The sequence below is a fragment of the Ranitomeya imitator genome, chromosome 1 (assembly GCF_032444005.1).
Source record: "Ranitomeya imitator isolate aRanImi1 chromosome 1, aRanImi1.pri, whole genome shotgun sequence".
NCBI lineage: Eukaryota > Metazoa > Chordata > Amphibia > Anura > Dendrobatidae > Ranitomeya > Ranitomeya imitator.
Genome location: NC_091282.1, coordinates 841,737,016 through 841,756,627, shown reverse-complemented (window position 1 = coordinate 841,756,627; position 19,612 = coordinate 841,737,016). Strand labels below are relative to the sequence as shown.

The following is a 19,612-nucleotide window of genomic DNA, read 5'->3' as shown; positions in this document are numbered from 1 at the left end:
TTGTGAAGCAGCAGACGCTTCAGGAAACACCAGCAGCGTTTTCGCTTGCTGTCCATGTGGACGTCTTTTGCAGTGGCTTTGCTGGGTTTTTTTTTCTTCTGCATTCAATATATATAAAATAGCGACAGCTTCTAAATCAACACGACTTGAATGAATGTCACTTATTTTTGCCACTTCATGGCTATAAAAATCCGAGGCAGTCAAAACAGGCTCAAAAAGACCGAACTTATGCACAGACAGTCGTTTTTACATAGAAGTGCGTATCTTCATTCTTTTTGACAGTTTTTTTCTCTAGCACTATTTAAGGTGGGATCTGCCTGAAAAAGAAAGATATCTGACGAAGCACACACACCACGGGTTCAGACTAACTGTGCAACCATTAACAAGAAGACCTGAGGTAAAGGCTACGGCAAAATGGCCGCCAGGTCAGTTTTACCTCTGCTGTTTGATATGGCCGTGAGCGGGCTGTACCAAAATGTAGGCATGAGGGAGGTCGATTGACTCAATGTTAGGTTTTGGATAGTTAGTATGTTGCCTGCTTTAGTCTACTCTTTAGCACAATGGTAAATCTAAGGCATATTAGATATTAGTTTAGAGACGTAGAAACAAGGACGGAATGAGATACTAGAATTTGGGATGATGATGCGGTAACCCCCAGGAAGCAGTTTAAGTGGAAGCTTCCGGGCCGGCTGCAAAGAGGCGCGGAAAGATGGCGGTGAGTGGGAAACGTTTTGAAAAGTGTCTGAGGGGAGACTGCTCTGAGGTGTTAGTTCTTCTGTCAGTGGTAATAGCTGTCATGTCGTGTGTGGCCCTGAGTGTGGCGCAGTGCTCGTGTTACCCGGCCATGGCCGCTGGGTTCTGGCATGTGAGGTGCTGTGGTGCGGTTCCTGACAGGTTGGCGGAGTAATGGGGTCCTAGGAGCTCCTCTGTAGTGGCACATGTGCAGCCATATTGCCTGGGCCCTTTACCAGTGTGTCAGTATTACAGAGCAGCCTGTAGTTTATGAATGAATAGTACATGAACCTGAGAAGGTTTGCCATGTCTTCTCCGAGCTATCTGCTTCTTCTCCTCGGCTGCTCGTTCTCTACATTCTCAATTCTTGGCTAAGGGACGAAGGAATGTTACCTTACTGAGAGAACAGTTGGCGCTTTTAATATTCTATGGGCGAGGATATGGCCATTCTGCCGCAAGCTTTCTTGAAACCGGTACAGGTCTCCATAGAACTTTCTAAGCACCAAGCGTCATCTCATATCTCAGGTATGGGAAAGAAGGCTGATGTTAGACTACGTTCACATTTGCGGTGCGTCGGGCGCCCCTATGGACATGCGTTGTCTTGCGTTTTGTGACGCATGCGTCTTTTGTGGCGCAAGCGTCAGGGCGCAGAGGACGCAGCAAGTTGCATTTTTTTTGCGGCCAAAAATGGACGCATGCTTCACAAAACAATGCGTTTTTGCATGCGTTGTGCGTTTACCCTGGTTACCATTGTAAATGTAAAAAAAAAAAAAACACTACATACTCACATTCCGGTGTCTGTCACGTCCCTCGCCGTCAGCTTCCCGCACTGACTGAGCGCCGGCCGTAAAGCACAGCACAGCTGTGTAGAAGACCAAACCAATAGGCTGAAATTAATTCTGCTCAATATTAATATTGACATTAATTATAATTACTAATTATCACTTAATATTGAGCAGAGTTAAGTATGCTGACCTCACACTATATAATGTATGATTCCACACACAGCCCCCCTATATACCATAAGAGCCCACACCTAGCCTTTTTATATACAATATGAGCCCCCACATAGCCTCCTATATACAGTGTGAGCCCCCACATAGCCTCCTATATACAGTGTGAGCCCCCACATAGCCTCCTATATACAGTGTGAGCCCCCACATAGCCTCCTGTATACAGTGTGAGCCCCCACATAGCCTCCTGTATACAGTGTGAGCCCCCACATAGCCTCCTGTATACAGTGTGAGCCCCCACATAGCCTCCTATATACAGTGTGAGCCCCCACATAGCCTCCTATATACAGTGTGAGCCCCCACATAGCCTCCTATTCAGTGTGAGCCCCCACATAGCCTCCTATTCAGTGTGAGCCCCCACATAGCCTCCTGTATACAGTGTGAGCCCCCACATAGCCTCCTGTATACAGTGTGAGCCCCCACATAGCCTCCTGTATACAGTGTGAGCCCCCACATAGCCTCCTGTATACAGTGTGAGCCCCCACATAGCCTCCTATTCAGTGTGAGCCCCCACATAGCCTCCTATTCAGTGTGAGCCCCCACATAGCCTCCTATTCAGTGTGAGCCCCCACATAGCCTCCTATTCAGTGTGAGCCCCCACATAGCCTCCTATTCAGTGTGAGCCCACACATAGCCTCCTATTCAGTGTGAGCCCCCACATAGCCTGCTGTATACAGTGTGAGCCCCCACATAGCCTCCTGTATACAGTGTGAGCCCCCACATAGCCTCCTATATACAGTGTGAGCCCCCACATAGCCTCCTATTCAGTGTGAGCCCCCACATAGCCTCCTATTCAGTGTGAGCCCCCACATAGCCTCCTGTATACAGTGTGAGCCCCCACATAGCCTCCTATGTACAGTGTGAGCCCCCACATAGCCTCCTATATACAGTGTGAGCCCCCACATAGCCTCCTATATACAGTGTGAGCCCCCACATAGCCTCCTGTAGACAGTGTGAGCCCCCACATAGCCTCCTATTCAGTGTGAGCCCCCACATAGCCTCCTGTATACAGTGTGAGCCCCCACATAGCCTCCTATTCACAGTGTGAGCCCCCACATAGCCTCCTACATACAGTGTGATCCCCGCATAGCCTCCTGTATACAGTGTGAGCACCCACATAGCCTCCTATTCACAGTGTGAGCCCCCACATAGCCTCCTATATACAGTGTAAGCCCCCCATTGCCTCCCTATATACATACAAACACCCAATACACATGAAAAAAACATCAACACATACCTCACTTCCGTTCCACCAGCATTCTGCTCCTGTACACGGAGTCTCAGCTGCAGTACGATGAAATGACATCATCGCGTCTGCTGTCTCACGCTGATTGGTGGAAGATGGAGCTGGTGGCCCTGTTTTCCACCAATGTATGCCTGAGGATACAAATAGCGGTGAAAGCGAGCTGCTGCGGCGGATATACGGCGAGGGATGGCATGATGCTGTATGTGGGCCACTATTTCAGGCCTTCAACTGTCTCAGTCCTTGGACCCGGACAGCCAGCGTGCTGGATGTGGCCCACGGCTGCACTTTGCCCAGGCCTGGTCTTTGGGATTGTGGGAAATACCTGAGCATTATAATTAACTGTTCCATCAACCATGAATGAAGCAAAAAAAAAAAACCTGTGGACAGCTTGATTTTTCTGGAATAACCCTTTAAAGGGAATCTGTAACCTGATCTTTCTCCTATAAGCTGCGGCCACAGCCATCAGGGGCTTATCTACAACTTATTGTAAGGCTGGCGTCACACACAGCGTAAAACAATACGGTCCGTATATTACAGCCGTAATACGCTGAAAAGTCCCAAATATAGTGGTCCGTAGCTCCTCCGTAGGCAGGGTGTGTCAGCGTTTTTTGCGCATGGCATCCTCCGTATGTAATCCGTATGGCATCCGTACTGCGTGGTTTTCTCGCAGGCTTGCAAAACCAACATACCGCTATAGAAGTGATCCATGTGTCCCCAAAAAAAAAAAAAAAAAAAAAAAAATATATATATATATATATATATATATATATATATATATATATATATATATATATATACATACAGTGGGGCAAAAAAGTATTTAGTCAGTCAGCAATAGTGCAAATTCCACCACTTAAAAAGATGAGAGGCGTCTGTAATTTACATCATAGGTAGACCTCAACTATGGGAGACAAACTGAGAAAAAAAAATCCAGAAAATCACATTGTCTGTTTTTTTTATCATTTTTTTTGCATATTATGGTGGAAAATAAGTATTTGGTCAGAAACAAACAATCAAGATTTCTGGCTCTCACGGACCTGTAACTTCTTCTTTAAGAGTCTCCTCTTTCCTCCACTCATTACCTGTAGTAATGGCACCTGTTTAAACTTGTTATCAGTATAAAAAGACACCTGTGCACACCCTCAAACAGTCTGACTCCAAACTCCACTATGGTGAAGACCAAAGAGCTGTCAAAGGACACCAGAAACAAAATTGTAGCCCTGCACCAGGCTGGGAAGACTGAATCTGCAATAGCCAACCAGCTTGGAGTGAAGAAATCAACAGTGGGAGCAATAATTAGAAAATGGAAGACATACAAGACCACTGATAATCTCCCTCGATCTGGGGCTCCACGCAAAATCCCACCCCGTGGGGTCAGAATGATCACAAGAACGGTGAGCAAAAATCCCAGAACCACGCGGGGGGACCTAGTGAATGAACTGCAGAGAGCTGGGACCAATGTAACAAGGCCTACCATAAGTAACACACTACGCCACCATGGACTCAGATCCTGCAGTGCCAGACGTGTCCCACTGCTTAAGCCAGTACATGTCCGGGCCCGTCTGAAGGTTGCTAGAGAGCATTTGGATGATCCAGAGGAGTTTTGGGAGAATGTCCTATGGTCTGATGAAACCAAACTGGAACTGTTTGGTAGAAACACAACTTGTCGTGTTTGGAGGAAAAAGAATACTGAGTTGCATCCATCAAACACCATACCTACTGTAAAGCATGGTGGTGGAAACATCATGCTTTGGGGCTGTTTCTCTGCAAAGGGGCCAGGACGACTGATCCGGGTACATGAAAGAATGAATGGGGCCATGTATCGTGAGATTTTGAGTGCAAACCTCCTTCCATCAGCAAGGGCATTGAAGATGAAACGTGGCTGGGTCTTTCAGCATGACAATGATCCAAAGCACACCGCCAGGGCAACGAAGGAGTGGCTTCGTAAGAAGCATTTCAAGGTCCTGGAGTGGCCTAGACAGTCTCCAGATCTCAACCCTATAGAAAACCTTTGGAGGGAGTTGAAAGTCCGTGTTGCCAAGCGAAAAGCCAAAAACATCACTGCTCTAGAGGAGATCTGCATGGAGGAATGGGCCAACATACCAACAACAGTGTGTGGCAACCTTGTGAAGACTTCCAGAAAACGTTTGACCTCTGTCATTGCCAACAAAGGATATATTACAAAGTATTAAGATGACATTTTGTTTCTGACCAAATACTTATTTTCCACCATAATATGCAAATAAAATGTTAAAAAAACAGACAATGTGATTTTCTGGATTTTTTTTTCTCAGTTTGTCTCCCATAGTTAAGGTCTACCTATGATGTAAATTACAGACGCCTCTCATCTTTTTAAGTGGTGAAACTTGCACTATTGCTGACTGACTAAATACTTTTTTGCCCCACTGTATGTCAGTAGACACACTACTGACATTAGTAGTGTGGAATCTGCAAAAAAAATGGAGAGAAGACATGGTTTACTGTATGTAAACCATGTCTCAAATCATGTCGGGTTTAGGAAGGAGAAAGAAAAAGCCGGTAATTGAATTACCGGCTTTCAAGCTGTATAGCGCTGGAATAAATATTAGTATATATACATATGTGTCTCACTGATATATATACAGTGGGGCAAAAAAGTATTTAGTCAGTCAGCAATAGTGCAAGTTCCACCACTTAAAAAGATGAGAGGCGCCTGTAATTTACATCATAGGTAGACCTCAACTATGGGAGACAAACTGAGAAAAAAAAATCCAGAAAATCACAGTCTGTTTTTTTAACATTTTATTTGCATATTATGGTGGAAAATAAGTATTTGGTCAGAAACAAAATTTCATCTCAATACTTTGTAATATATCCTTTGTTGGCAATGACAGAGGTCAAACGTTTTCTGTAAGTCTTCACAAGGTTGCCACACACTGTTGTTGGTATGTTGGCCCATTCCTCCATGCAGATCTCCTCTAGCGCAGTGATGTTTTTGGCTTTTCGCTTGGCAACACGGACTTTCAACTCCCTCCAAAGGTTTTCTATAGGGTTGAGATCTGGAGACTGGCTAGGCCACTCCAGGACCTTGAAATGCTTCTTACGAAGCCACTCCTTCATTGCCCTGGTGGTGTGCTTTGGATCATTGTCATGTTGAAAGACCCAGCCACGTTTCATCTTCAATGCCCTTGCTGATGGAAGGAGGTTTGCACTCAAAATCTCACGATACATGGCCCCATTCATTCTTTCATGTACCCGGATCAGTCGTCCTGGCCCCTTTGTAGAGAAACAGCCCCAAAGCATGATGTTTCCACCACCATGCTTTACAGTAGGTATGGTGTTTGATGGATGCAACTCAGTATTCTTTTTCCTCCAAACACAACAAGTTGTGTTTCTACCAAACAGTTCCAGTTTGGTTTCATCAGACCATAGGACATTCTCCCAAAACTCCTCTGGATCATCCAAATGCTCTCTAGCAAACTTCAGACGGGCCCGGACATGTACTGGCTTAAGCAGTGGGACACGTCTGGCACTGCAGGATCTGAGTCCATGGTGGCGTAGTGTGTTACTTATGGTAGGCCTTGTTACATTGGTCCCAGCTCTCTGCAGTTCATTCACTAGGTCCCCCCGCGTGGTTCTGGGATTTTTGCTCACCGTTCTTGTGATCATTCTGACCCCACGGGGTGGGATTTTGCGTGGAGCCCCAGATCGAGGGAGATTATCAGTGGTCTTGTATGTCTTCCATTTTCTAATTATTGCTCCCACTGTTGATTTCTTCACTCCAACTGGTTGGCTATTACAGATTCAGTCTTCCCAGCCTGGTGCAGGGCTACAATTTTGTTTCTGGTGTCCTTTGACAGCTCTTTGGTCTTCACCATAGTGGAGTTTGGAGTCAGACTGTTTGAGGGTGTGCACAGGTGTCTTTTTATACTGATAACAAGTTTAAACAGGTGCCATTACTACAGGTAATGAGTGGAGGAAAGAGGAGACTCTTAAAGAAGAAGTTACAGGTCCGTGAGAGCCAGAAATCTTGATTGTTTGTTTCTGACCAAATACTTATTTTCCACCATAATATGCAAAAAAATTGTTAAAAAAACAGACAATGTGATTTTCTGGATTTTTATTTCTCAAGTTTTTCTCCCATAGTTGAGGTCTACCTATGATGTAAATTACAGACGCCTCTTATCTTTTTAAGTGGTGGAACTTGCACTATTGCTGACTGACTAAATACTTTTTTGCCCCACTGTATATATATATACCTATTCTATGTGTACACATTTATTCTACCTATTCTACTGTAAGCTGTCAGTGTGATTTTACTGTACACCGCACTGAATTACCGGCTTTTCTCTCTAACAGCGCTGCGTATTTCTCGCAAGTCACACTGCTTGTCCGTGTGTAATCGGTATTTTTCACGCTTCCATAGACTTTCATTGGCGTATTTCTTGCGCAGTACGGTGACAAACGCAGCATGCTGCGATTTTGTACGGCCGTAGAAAGCCGTATAATACGGATCAGTTTAATACGGCAGATAGGAGCAGGGGCATAGAGAATAATTGTGCCGTATTTTTTGCGAGTTTTACGGACGTAGTTTCTGCGCTCTTACGTCCGTAAAACTCGCAAGTGTGACGCCGGCCTAATGCTGTAGATAAGCCTCCCTATGTAACCTGAAAGATAAGAAAAACAAGTTAGATTATACTCACCCAGGGGCGGTTCCGCTGCGGTCCGCTTCCCATCTTAATTCCATGACGTTGTCTTCACGCCGCGGCTCCGGCGCAGGCGTACTTTGTCCTGTTGAGGGCAGAGCAAAGAACTGCAGTGCGCAGGCGCCAGGCCTCTGACCTTTCCCGGTGCCTGCGCACTGCAGTACTTTGCTCTGCCCTCAACAGCCGCAGCAGAAGCAAGGAAGAGGTCATCATCGCATGAAGATAAGAGGCGGACAGCACTGGGGCCGCCCCTGGGTGAGTATAATCTAACTTTTTTCTTATCTTTCAGGTTACATTGGGGGCTTATGTACAGCATTATACAAGCCTGTAGATAAGCCCCTAATGGCGGTGGCCGCAGCTTATATACGAAAAATGAGGTGACCGATTCCCTTTAAGGCTATGTGCCAACGTTCAGGATTTCTCGCAGAAAATTCCTGATAAAAACCGGACATTTTCTGCAAGAAATCTGCATGCGTTTTTGACGTGTTTTTGCCGCGGTTTTTTCCGGACACTTCCCAATGCATTTTGTAGTGGGAAATCCGCAAAAAAAAACGCACAATTAATGAACATGCTGCGGTTTTTACCGCAATGCGGAAAAAATGCATCATCTGCACAAAACATGCGGAATTCATTCTAAATGATGGGATGCTTATTGTATGCTGGTTTTTTTGCGGTTTTATAGCGTTTTTATCGGGAAAAACTGCGGAAAAAAACGCAACGTGTGCACACAGCCTAAGGGTCTGTGCACACGTTGCGGATTTGGCCCCGCGGATCCACAGCAGTTTTCCATGTGGTGTACAGTACCATGTAAACCTATGGAAAACCAAATCCGCAGTGCACATGCTGCAGAAAATTCTGCGCAGAAACGCTGCGGTTTATTTTTCGCAGCATGTCAATTCTTTGTGTGGAATCCGCAGCGTTTTTACACCTGTTCCATTATAAGTCCGCAAGGACAGGGTCCTCTCCCCTCTGTACCAATCTGTCATCATAAATTTGTGAACTGTAAATGATATCTATAACTCTGTATGTAACCCCTTTGTCATGTACAGCACCATGGAATTAATGGTGCTATATAAATAAATAATAATTATAAGAATCTGCTGGTGTAAAAACACAGGCAAAATCCGCAGGAAACCCGCAGATAAAACACAGGTCATTTTACCTGCGGATTCTGCAGAATCTGCGCAGAAAAATCCGCAATGTGTGCACATAGCCTAACAACGGCGCCCTGTCATGTTTTACTGTTGGGCGGCACGGTGGCGCAGTGGTTAGCACAGCAGCCTTGCAGCGCTGGAGTCCTGGGTTCGAACCCCACCAAGGACAACATCTGCAAAGAGTTTGTATGTTCTCTCAGTGTTTGCGTGGGTTTCCTCCGGGCACTCCGGTTTCCTCCCACATTCCAAAGACATACTGATAGGGAATTTAGATTGTGAGCCCCATCTGGGACAGCGATGATAATGTGTGCAAAAAATGTAAAGCGCTGCGGAATATGTTAGCGCTATATAAAAATAAAGATTATTATTATTATTACTGTGAGGGAGGAGGTGGGGGGCTTCTTCTGACTCACCGCCTTTTTATAACCACTTTTCTGCAGATAATAGCTACAATCCTATTGTGGCATTGGGCAGTGGTTGGAGAACAATAACATTGTTTCCTGTAATTTAACCCTCTTATTTATTTTACCCATTATTATATTGCACAATTACATAGTATACGTAAACTATTGACCCTTTCCTGACATACATGCACGTGTCACATGTCGGGTTGGGAGTAGCTTAGTTATACAGGAGACGCCCACTTTCAGCCTTCACAATCTGTTTGCCAGTGGAAGGTTACAAGCGAGTGTCTGTTGTGTATTCACAAATGGTGCCATGTCTTGGTTAACCCCTTAGCGACCGCCGATACGCCTTTTAACGGCGGCCGCTAAGGGTACTTAAACCACAGCGCCGTTAATTAACGGCGCTGTGGAAAAAGTCCATAGCGCCCCCCAGAGGCCGATTTTCTCCGGGGTCTCGGCTGCCGAGGGTAGCCGAGACCCCAGAGAACATGATTCGGGGGTTTTTTAACCCACCCCGCATTTGCGATCGCCGGTAATTAACCGTTTACCGGCGATCGCAAACAAAAAAAAAAAAAAAAAAAAAGCGATCTCTTTTTAATTTCTCTGTCCTCCGATGTGATCGCACATCGGAGGACAGAGAAAAGGGGTCCCAGGTGGCCCCCCAATACTCACCTAGCTCCCCCGATGCTCCTCGTGTCTCCCGGTGGGCGCCGCCATCTTCAAAATGGCGGGCGCATGCGCAGTGCGCCCGCCGGCCGGCACCGGGAGAATCTTTGGGGTCTCGGCTGCCGGGGGTAGCTGAGACCCCAAAGAGCATGATCGGGGTCGGTATTACCGACCCCTGTTTTGCGATCGCCGGTAATTAACTGTTTACCGGCGACCGCAAAAAAAAAAAAGTAAAGTGTAATTCTCTGTCCTCTGATGTGATCGCACATCAGAGGACAGAGAAGTAGGGGGATTCGGGGACCCTAGCATACTCACCTAGGTCCCTGGATCCTCTTGCTGCTCCTCCTGGCCGCCGGCAGCAGAACATGGCGGACGCATGCCCAGTGCGCCCGCCATCTGTCTCCATCTGCCGGCCGGCAGGAGAACAGCAGTTGGGGCTAAAATTAGGGTTAGGGGTAAGGTTAGGGTTAGGGGAAGGGTTAGGGGAAGGATTAGGAGTAGGGGTAGGGTTAGGGCTAGGGTTGGGGCTAAATTTAGGGTTGGGGCTAAATTTAGGGTTAGGGTTGGGGCTAAACTTAGGGTTAGGCTTCTTTCACACTTACGTCGGTACGGGGCCGTCGCAATGTGTCGGCCCGACATACCGACGCACGTTGTGAAAATTGTGCACAACGTGGGCAGCAGCTGTAGTTTTTCAACACATCCGCTGCCCAATCTATGTCCTGGGGAGGAGGGGGCGGAGTTACGGCCACGCATGCGCGGTCAGAAATGGCGGATGCGACGTACAAAAAACGTTTCATTGAACGTTTTTTTTGTGCCGACGCTCCGCCAAAACACAACTGATCCAGTGCACGACGGACGCGACGTGTGGCCATCCGTCACGATCCGTCGGCAATACAAGTCTATGGGCAAAAAACGCATCCTGCGGGCACATTTGCAGGATCCGTTTCTTGTCCAAAACGACAGATTGCGACGGAATGCCAAACGACGCAAGTGTGAAAGTAGCCTTAGGGTTAGGGTTGGGGCTAAAGTTAGGCCTAGGGTTGGGACTAAAGTTAGGGTTAGAGCTGGGATTAGGGTTAGGGTTTGGATTAGGGTTGGTATTAGGGTTAGGGTTGGCATTAGGGTTACGCTTGGGATTAGGGTTAGGTTTGGGATTAGGGTTAAGGTTAGGGTTGTGATTAGGGGTGTATTGGGATTAGGGTTAGGTTTGAGGTTAGGGTTGAGATTAGGATTAGGGGTGTGTTGGATTTAGGGTTTTGATTAGGGTTATGGTTAGGGTTGACATTAGGGTTGTTTTGGGGTAAGGGTTGTGATTATGGTTAGGGTTAGTGATTAGGATTATGGATGAGGTTGGGATTAGGGTTAGGGGTGTGTTGGGGTTAGGGTTGGAGCTAGAATTGGGGGGTTTCCACTGTTTAGGTACATCAGGGGGTCTCCAAACACGACAGCCAATTTTGCGCTCTAAAAGTCAAATGGTGCTCCCTCCCTTCTGAGCTCTGCCGTGCGCCCAAACAGTGGGTTACCCCCACATATGGGGCATCAGCGTACTCGGGATAAATTGGACAACAACTTCTGGGGTCCAATTTCTCTTGTTACCCTTGTGAAAATAAAAACTTGGGGGCTACAATATCTTTTTTGTGAAAAAAAAAATATTTTTTATTTTCACGACTCTGCATTCTAAACTTCTGTGAAGCACTTGGGCATTCAAAGTTCTCACCACACATCTAGATAAGTTCCTTGGGGGTCTAGTTTCCAAAATGGGGTCACTTGTGGGGGGTTACTACAGTTTAGGTACATCAGGGGCTCTGCAATCGCAACATAATGCCCACAGACCATTCTATCAAAGTCTGCATTCCAAAAAGGCGCTCCTTCCCTTCCGAGCTCTGCCGTGCGCCCAAACAGTGGTTTACCCCCACATATGGCGCATCAGCGTACTCGGGATAAATTGGACAACAACTATTGCAGTCCAATTTCTCCTGTTACCCTTGTGAAAATAAAAACTTGGGGGCAAAAAGATCATTTTTGTAGAAAAAATGCAATTTTTGTTTTTCACGGCTCTACGTTATAAACTTCTGTGAAGCACATGGGGGTTCAAAGTGCTCGCCACACATCTAGATAAGTTCCTTAAGGGGTCTAGTTTCCAAAATGGTGTCACTTGTGGGGGGTTTCCACTGTTTAGGCACATCAGGGGCTCTCCAAACGCGACATGGCGTCCAATCTCAATTCCAGCCAATTCTACATTGAAAAAGTAAAACGGCACTCCTTCTCTTCCAAGCTCTGCGGTGCGCCCTAACAGTTGTTTACCCCCACATATTGGGTATCAGCGTACTCAGGAGAAATTGCACAACAACTTTTGTGGTCTAATTTCTCCTGTTACCCTTGTGAAAATAAGAATTTGTGGGCGAAAAGATCAATTTTGTGTAAACGAAAGCGATTTTTTATTTTCACAGCTCTACGTTATAAACTTCTGTGAAGCACTTGGGGGTTCAAAGTGCTCACCACACATCTAGATAAGTTCCTTAAGGGGTCTAGTTTCCAAAATGGTGTCACTTGTGGGGGGTTTCCACTGTTTAGGCACATCAGGGGCTCTCTAAACGTGACATGGCGTCCGATCTCAATTCCAGCCAATTCTGCATTGAAAAAGTCAAACGGCGCTCCTTCACTTCTAAGTTCTGCGGTGCGCCCTAACAGTGGTTTACCCCCACATATGGGGTATTGGCGTATTCAGGAGAAATTGCATAACAACATTTATGGTTACATTTCTGTTTTTACACTTGTGAAAATAAAAAAAATGGTTCTGAATTAAGATGTTTGCAAAAAAAAGTTAAATGTTCATTTTTTTCCTTCCACATTGTTTCAGTTCCTGTGAAGCACGTAAAGGGTTAATAAACTTCTTGAATGTGGTTTTGAGAACCTTGAGGGGTGTAGTTTTTAGAATGGTGTCACACTTCATTATTTTCTATCATATAGACCCCTCAAAATGACTTCAAATGTGATGTGGTCCCTAAAAAAAAAATGGTGTTGTAAAAATGAGAAATTGCTGGTCAACTTTTAACCCTTATAACTCCCTAACAAAAAAAAATTTTGTTTCCAAAATTGTGCTGATGTAAAGTAGACATGTGGGAAATGTTATTTATTAACTATTTTTCATGACATATCTCTCTGATTTAAGGGCATAATAATACAAAGTTTGAAAATTGCAAAATTTTAAAAATTTTCGCCATATTTCCATTTTTTTCATAAATAATCGCAAGTAATATCGAAGAAATGTTACCACTAACATGAAGTACAATATGTCACGAAAAAACAATCTCAGAATCAGCGGAATCCGTTGAAGCGTTCCAGAGTTATAACCTCATAAAGTGACAGTGGTCAGAATTGCAAAAATTGGCTCGGTCACTAAGTACCAAATTGGCTCTGTCACTAAGGGGCTAAATATATGACATGATGGTACCATTTTCCACTGAAGACTTCCAAATTTTGTTTTGGTCTGTTGTGTAACACGGCTGATTGTAAGTTGATCAGACGTGTGACATCCATATACAGCGGGTGACAGAAGTATTGAACATGTCACCAGTAGGGTTGAGCGAAACGGGTCGTTCATTTTCAAAAGTCGCCGACTTTTGGCAAAGTCGGGTTTCATGAAACCCGATCCGACCCCTGTGCGGGGTCGGCCATGCGGTACGCGACTTTCGCGCCAAAGTCGCGTTTCAATGACGCGAAAAGCGCCATTTCTCAGCCAATGAAGGTAAACGCAGAGTGTGGGCAGCGTGATGACATAGGTCCTGGTCCCCACCATCTTAGAGAAGGGCATTGCAGTGATTGGCTTGCTGTCTGCGGCGTCACAGGGGCTATAAAGGGGCGTTCCCGCCGACCGCCATGTTACTGCTGCTGATCTGAGCTTAGGGAGAGGTTGCTGCCGCTTCGTCAGAAGCAGGGATAGCGTTAGGCAGGGTCCATTAACCACCAAACCGCTTGTGCTGTAGCGATTTCCACTGCCCAACACCACCTTCGGTGTGCAGGGACAGTGGAAGCTACATTTTTTTTTTTTTCCCCTCAGCGCTGTAGCTCATTGGGCTGCCCTAGAAGGCTCCCTGATAGCTGCATTGCTGTGTGTACGCCGCTGTGCAAACCAACTGCTTTTTTCAAAGCACAAATCCTCTTGTTCCTTCCTTTCTGCACAGCTATCTTTTTTTTGTTTGTACACACTTTTTATTTAATTTGTGCATCAGTCCACTCCTTATTGCTGCCTGCCATACCTGGCTGAGATTACTGCAGGGAGATAGTAATTGAAGGACACTCCCTGTTTTTTATTTTTTTGTTTGTTTTTTTTGTTTTTGTTGTTGTGGGAGATTAAGATTGACATTTCTGCTAGAGTGCCATCCCTGTGTGTGCCATCTCTCAGTCAGTGGGCCATAGAAAGCCTATTTATTTTTTTGCTTGATTTTGGTTCTAAAATCTACCTGAAAAGATCACTACATCAATCAGTGGGAGAAAAATATTGGCCTCAGGGCTTGTGTGCCACTCTTGACTCCTGTGTGCATCATCACTCACTCAGTGGGCCATAGAAAGCCTTTTTTTTTTTTTGCTTTATTTGGGTTCAAAATTCTACCTGAAAAAATCAATAAATCAATCAGTGGGAGATTAATATTGTCCTTTCTGCTTGTGTGCCAGTCTTGACTCCTGGGTGTGCCATCTCTCTCTCTCTCTCCAATTGTGGGCCATAGAAAGCCTATTATTTTTTTAGCTTGATTTGAGTTCCAAAATCTACCTGAAAAAATCACTACATCAATCAGTGGGAGATAAATATTGGCCTCTGGGCTTGTGTGCCACTCCTGACTCCTGTGTGCGTCATCTCTCACTCAGTGGGCCATAGAAAGCCTTTTTTTGTTTTATTTGTTTTCTAAATTCTCCCTGAAAAAATCATTTTATTTTATTTGGTTTCTAAATTCTTCCTGAAAAAATCATTTTATTCTATTATTTTTTTTCCTAAAGTCTCCCTGAAAAAAACAAACAAAAACAAATCTGTGGGAGATTAATATTTACATTTGTGCTTCAGTGACAGTCCTGCGTGTGTGGCATCTCTCTCATTTGTTGCCACCAACAACAGAGTGTGTAACATTGTGCCTGATTTTCGTTGTGGTCTCACTCACCTGTAAAGGGGTAGCTAAATCATACTGAAGTTATAGCTCACCGTGTAATTTGTGTGACAGCAACAAATACCGTTAGTTTGTTTACGTTTTTAAAACAATGAGGAAGTCTGGTGGAAGAGGTCGTGGCCGGGGGCGTTCATTGTCAGCTGGTAATGAGGGTAGTGGTGGAGCATCAGCTGGTCGTGGGAAAAAAAATATTGCACCTAAGTCTGGAGCTGTGGAGCCAGGTTCGTCGTCTGGCTACACAAGGCCTCGAACGCTCCCTTTTCTGGGAGTAGGAAAACCGCTTTTAAAGCCGGAGCAGCAAGAACAAGTTTTGGCTTATCTTGCTGACTCAGCCTCTAGCTCTTTTGCCTCCTCTCGTGAAACTGGTAAATGTCAAAGCAGCGCGTCGTTAGTGGATGTTCACGGTCAGGGACAAGTCGCTTCCTTGTCCTCTTCAGCAAAAACAACAACAGAGAAGAATGCAGCAGGCGACACAACGGGTTACTCCATGGAGCTCTTTACACATACCGTCCCTGGCTTAGAAAGTGAAGCAGTTAACAGTCCATGCCCATTACAAGTTGAATCTGACATGGAGTGCACTGATGCACAGCCACAGCCAGACTACTATGCTGGTCCTTTGACTCAGACCACAACATTGCCCTCGCAGGGTAATGATCAAGAATCAGACCCTGATGAGACTATGTTGCCCCATCACGAACGCTATACCACCGACCGACACGGTGACACAGACGAAGTTGCACATGAGCTACAAGAAGAGGTAATAGATGACCCAGTTCTTGACCCCGATTGGCAGCCATTGGGGGAACAAGGTGCAGGCGGCAGCAGTTCTGAAGCGGAGGAGGAGGGGCCGCAGCAGGCATCAACATCGCAACAGGTTCCATCTGCCGGGCCCGTATCTTGCCCAAAACGCGTGGCAAAGCCAAAACCTGTTGGAGGACAGCGTGGCCATCCGGTTAAAGCTCAGTCTGCAATGCCTGAAAAGGTATCCGATGCTAGAAAGAGTGCAGTCTGGCATTTTTTTAAACAACATCCAATTGATCAGCGCAAAGTCATCTGTCAAAAATGTTCAACTACCTTAAGCAGAGGACAGAATCTGAAAAGTCTCAATACAAGTTGCATGCATAGACATTTAACCACCATGCATTTGCAAGCCTGGACTAACTACCAAACGTCCCTTAAGGTTGTAGCACCCTCGGCCAATGAAGCTAGTCAGCAACGCAACATCCCTTCCGGCAGTGTAGGGCCACCATTTTCCGCACCACCTGCAGTATCTGTGCAGGTTTCTTTGCCAGGCCAAAGCAGTCAGGGTCAGGGAATCACCAGTTTCGTAGTAGGAAACACTGCATCTAGGGCACCGGCGGCAACAATACCATCTCCCACCGTCTCTCAGTCTGCCATGTCCACCGGCACCCCCGCTAGTTCCACGATCTCCAGCTCTCCAGTCCAGCTCACCCTACATGAGACTATGGTTAGAAAAAGGAAGTACTTAGCCTCGCATCCGCGTACACAGGGTTTGAACGCCCACATAGCTAGACTAATCTCGTTAGAGATGATGCCCTACCGGTTAGTTGAAAGCGAAGCTTTCAAAGCCCTGATGGACTACGCTGTACCACGCTACGAGCTACCCAGTCGACACTTTTTTTCCAGAAAAGCCATCCCAGCCCTCCACCAGCATGTTAAAGAGCGCATCGTCCATGCACTCAGGCAATCTGTGAGCACAAAGGTGCACCTGACAACAGATGCATGGACCAGTAGGCATGGCCAGGGACGTTACGTGTCCATCACGGCACACTGGGTAAATGTGGTGGATGCAGGGTCCACAGGGGACAGCAAGTTTGGGACAGTTCTGCCTAGCCCACGGTCTAGGAAACAGTTGGCTGTAGCCGTTCGCACCCCCTCCTCCTCCTCTTCGTCCTCCTGCAGAAGCGAGAGCTCGTCCACAGACCGCAGTCGCACAACCACTCCATCCGCAGCTGCCACTGTTGCACACCAGGTCTCCCATTATGGGGCAGCTACTGGCAAACGTCAGCAGGCTGTATTGGCTATGAAGTGTTTGGGCGACAACAGACACACCGCGGAAGTTCTGTCCGAGTTCTTGCAGAAAGAAACGCAGTCGTGGCTGGGCACTGTAGATCTTGAGGCAGGCAAGGTAGTGAGTGATAACGGAAGGAATTTCATGGCTGCCATCTCCCTTTCCCAACTGAAACACATTCCTTGCCTGGCTCACACCTTAAACCTGGTGGTGCAGTGCTTCCTGAAAAGTTATCCGGGGTTATCCGACCTGCTCCTCAAAGTGCGTGGACTTTGCTCACATATCCGCCGTTCGCCCGTACACTCCAGCCGTATGCAGACCTATCAGCGTTCTTTGAACCTTCCCCAGCATCGCCTAATCATAGACGTTGCAACAAGGTGGAACTCAACACTGCACATGCTTCAGAGACTGTGTGAACAGAGGCGGGCTGTTATGTTTTTGTGGGAGGATACACATACACGGGCAGGCAGTAGGATGGCAGACATGGAGTTTTCAGGTGTGCAGTGGTCGAAGATTCAAGACATGTGTCAAGTCCTTCAGTGTTTTGAGAAATGCACACGGCTGGTTAGTGCAGACAACGCCATAATAAGCATGAGCATCCCCCTAATGCGTCTGCTGATGCAAAGTTTGACGCACATAAAGGATCAGGCGTCTGCAGCTGAGGAAGAGGAAAGCCTTGATGACAGTCAGCCATTGTCTGGCCAGGGCAGTGTACAGGACGAGTTAGCGGGCGAAGAGGAGGAGGAGGAGGACGAGGAGGATGATGGGGATGATTATATTTTTAATGAGGAAGCTTTTCCGGGGCCACTGGAAATTGGTGGCGCGGCAAGGCCGGGTTCTGGTTTTTGGAGGGACACAAGTGACGTGGATTTGCCTGAAACTGCCCCTCAACCAAGCACAACCGCAGATTTGAGAACTGGAACTTTGGCCCACATGGCGGATTATGCCTTACGTATCCTCAAAAGGGACACACGCATAACTAAAATGATGAACGATGACGATTACTGGTTGGCGTGCCTCCTTGATCCTCGCTATAAAGGCAAATTGCAAAATATAATGCCACATGAGAACTTGGAACTAATATTAGCAACCAAACAATCAACTCTTGTTGACCGTTTGCTTCTGGCATTCCCTGCACACAGCGCCCGTGATCGTTCTCACACGAGCTGCAGGGGCCAGCAGACCAGAGGAGTTAGAGGGGCAGAAATCAGAAGTGGCGTTGGCCAGAGGGGTTTTCTGACCAGGTTGTGGAGTGATTTTGCTATGACCGCAGACAGGACAGGTACTGCAGCATCAATTCAAAGTGACAGGAGACAACATTTGTCCAGTATGGTTACAAACTATTTTTAATCCCTTATCGATGTTCTCCCTCAACCGTCATTCCCATTTGATTACTGGGCATCAAAATTAGACACCTGGCCAGAATTGGCAGAATATGCATTGCAGGAGCTTGCTTGCCCGGCAGCTAGTGTCCTATCAGAAAGAGTATTCAGTGCTGCAGGTTCAATACTAACAGAAAAAAGGACTCGTCTGGCTACCCAAAATGTAGATAATCTAACCTTCATTAAAATGAACCACAACTGGATTTCGAAATCTTTTGCCCCACCTTGCCCGGCCGACACCTAGCTTTCCTATGAAAAGGTCTTGCCTGTGGACTATTCTGAATGCCTTTTCCAATCTCGTAATTTTCTGCACCTGATTGTCCAGCATACGACATGTTTACACCTCACTAAATGGCCAAACTCCCCACACGGGGCCGTGGTATCGACACTTGGCGACAGCACCCGTGAGAGTGCTGTTTGTCTGAAGAGGTGGGTGTGCCCGCTTTTGGTCGACGGCACTGCCACTGGGTCCCTCCTAGTACAATAAAGTGTCTCTGGCGGTGGTGGTGCGCACCCAACGTCAGACACACCGTTGTAATATGAGGGGGCCTGTACCGCCGGCCACAAGACAGTTTCCCCCCCCCCCAGCTCAAACAGTGCTCTACCACTTGCAAAATTATCTCACAGCTCCACCAATGTTTAGTCTATGCGCTGACATCCTTCAATGCCTGCCACTGACAATACCATTGTATTGACATTTTTGTTATGTTAGGCCTTCGAAGCCTGTCTGCGGTCACTCCTTCCACTATGCCTCCACTGACCACACCACTGCTGCCCGTGTACCCCTGGAACCAATTTAAAATTGCCTACAGCCAGCCCAATTTTTTTTATTTTAGGCCTTTGATGCCTGTCTGCGGTCCGTTCTTTCTACTACTACTACACTGACCAGGCCACTGCTGCCCGTGTACCCCTGGAACCAATTTAAAATTGCCTACAGCCAGCCCAATTTTTTTATTTTAGGCCTTCGATGCCTGTCTGCAGTCCGTTCTTTCTACTACTACTACACTGACCAGGCCACTGCTGCCCGTGTACCCCTGGAACCAATTTAAAATTGCCTACAGCCATGTGTTATTATTTTAGGCCTTCGATGCCTGTCTGCGGTCACTCCTTCCACTACGCCTCCACTGACCACACCACTG

At 46.5% G+C, this 19,612-nt stretch overlaps 1 protein-coding gene across 1 annotated transcript in view; it reads left to right on the top strand.

Annotated features, from left to right (window-relative positions):
- Positions 1-663: 663 nt before the first annotated feature.
- Positions 664-19,612, top strand: part of LSM7 (LSM7 homolog, U6 small nuclear RNA and mRNA degradation associated) — a 71,022-nt gene continuing 52,073 nt past the window's right edge. Inside the window, exon 1 of the mRNA XM_069740790.1 lies at positions 664-715. Within this exon, the coding sequence (XP_069596891.1) occupies positions 710-715 (6 nt within the window). The 5' untranslated portion in view covers positions 664-709. The remainder of the gene's footprint in view (positions 716-19,612) is intronic.